Raw genomic sequence first — 540 nt, 5'->3', positions numbered from 1 at the left:
CTAATTAACAAATCAGTGGACAGGTCTGATAGAACACTAATTAACAAATCAGTGGACAGGTCTGATAGAACACTAATTAACAAATCAGTGGACAGGTCTGATATAATGCTAATTAACAAATCAGAGGACAGGTCTGATGCAATGCTAATTAACAAATCAGTGGACAGGTCTGATACAATGCTAATTAACAAATCAGTGGACAGGTCTGATACAATGCTAATTAACAAATTAGTGGACAGGTCTGATACAATGCTAATTAGCAAATCGGTGGACAGGTCTGAAAAAACTGAAAGAACACTAATTAACAAATCAGTGGACAGGTCTGATACAATGCTAATTGTCAAATCAGTGGACAGGTCTGATAGAATGCTAATTAACAAATCAGTGGACAGGTCTGATTGAACGCTAATTGTCAAATCAGTGGACAGGTCTGATAGAACACTAATTGTCAAATCAGTGGACAGGTCTGATAGAATGCTAATTAACAAATCAGTGGACAGGTCTGATTGAACGCTAATTGTCAAATCAGTGGACAGGTCT

The 540-nt window shown here is 37.2% G+C and overlaps 1 protein-coding gene across 11 annotated transcripts in view; it reads left to right on the top strand.

The window, feature by feature from the left end:
* Positions 1-540, top strand: part of LOC110459026 (major royal jelly protein 5-like) — a 1,939-nt gene that overhangs the window by 719 nt on the left and 680 nt on the right. For 3 of the 11 annotated variants that reach the window (XM_021511053.1, XM_021511050.1, XM_021511048.1), the window contains exon 3: positions 24-392. In XM_021511053.1, the coding sequence (XP_021366728.1) occupies positions 24-392 (369 nt within the window). Of the gene's footprint in view, positions 537-540 lie in introns of all 11 variants that reach the window. The other 8 variants (XR_002463848.1, XR_002463847.1, XM_021511047.1 and 5 more) reach the window with 6 other exon arrangements.

Source organism: Mizuhopecten yessoensis, unplaced genomic scaffold (genome assembly GCF_002113885.1).
Source record: "Mizuhopecten yessoensis strain PY_sf001 unplaced genomic scaffold, ASM211388v2 scaffold9929, whole genome shotgun sequence".
Lineage (NCBI taxonomy): Eukaryota > Metazoa > Mollusca > Bivalvia > Pectinida > Pectinidae > Mizuhopecten > Mizuhopecten yessoensis.
The sequence above is the reverse complement of the archived record's forward strand: the minus strand, read 5'-3'. Positions and strand labels throughout refer to the sequence as shown.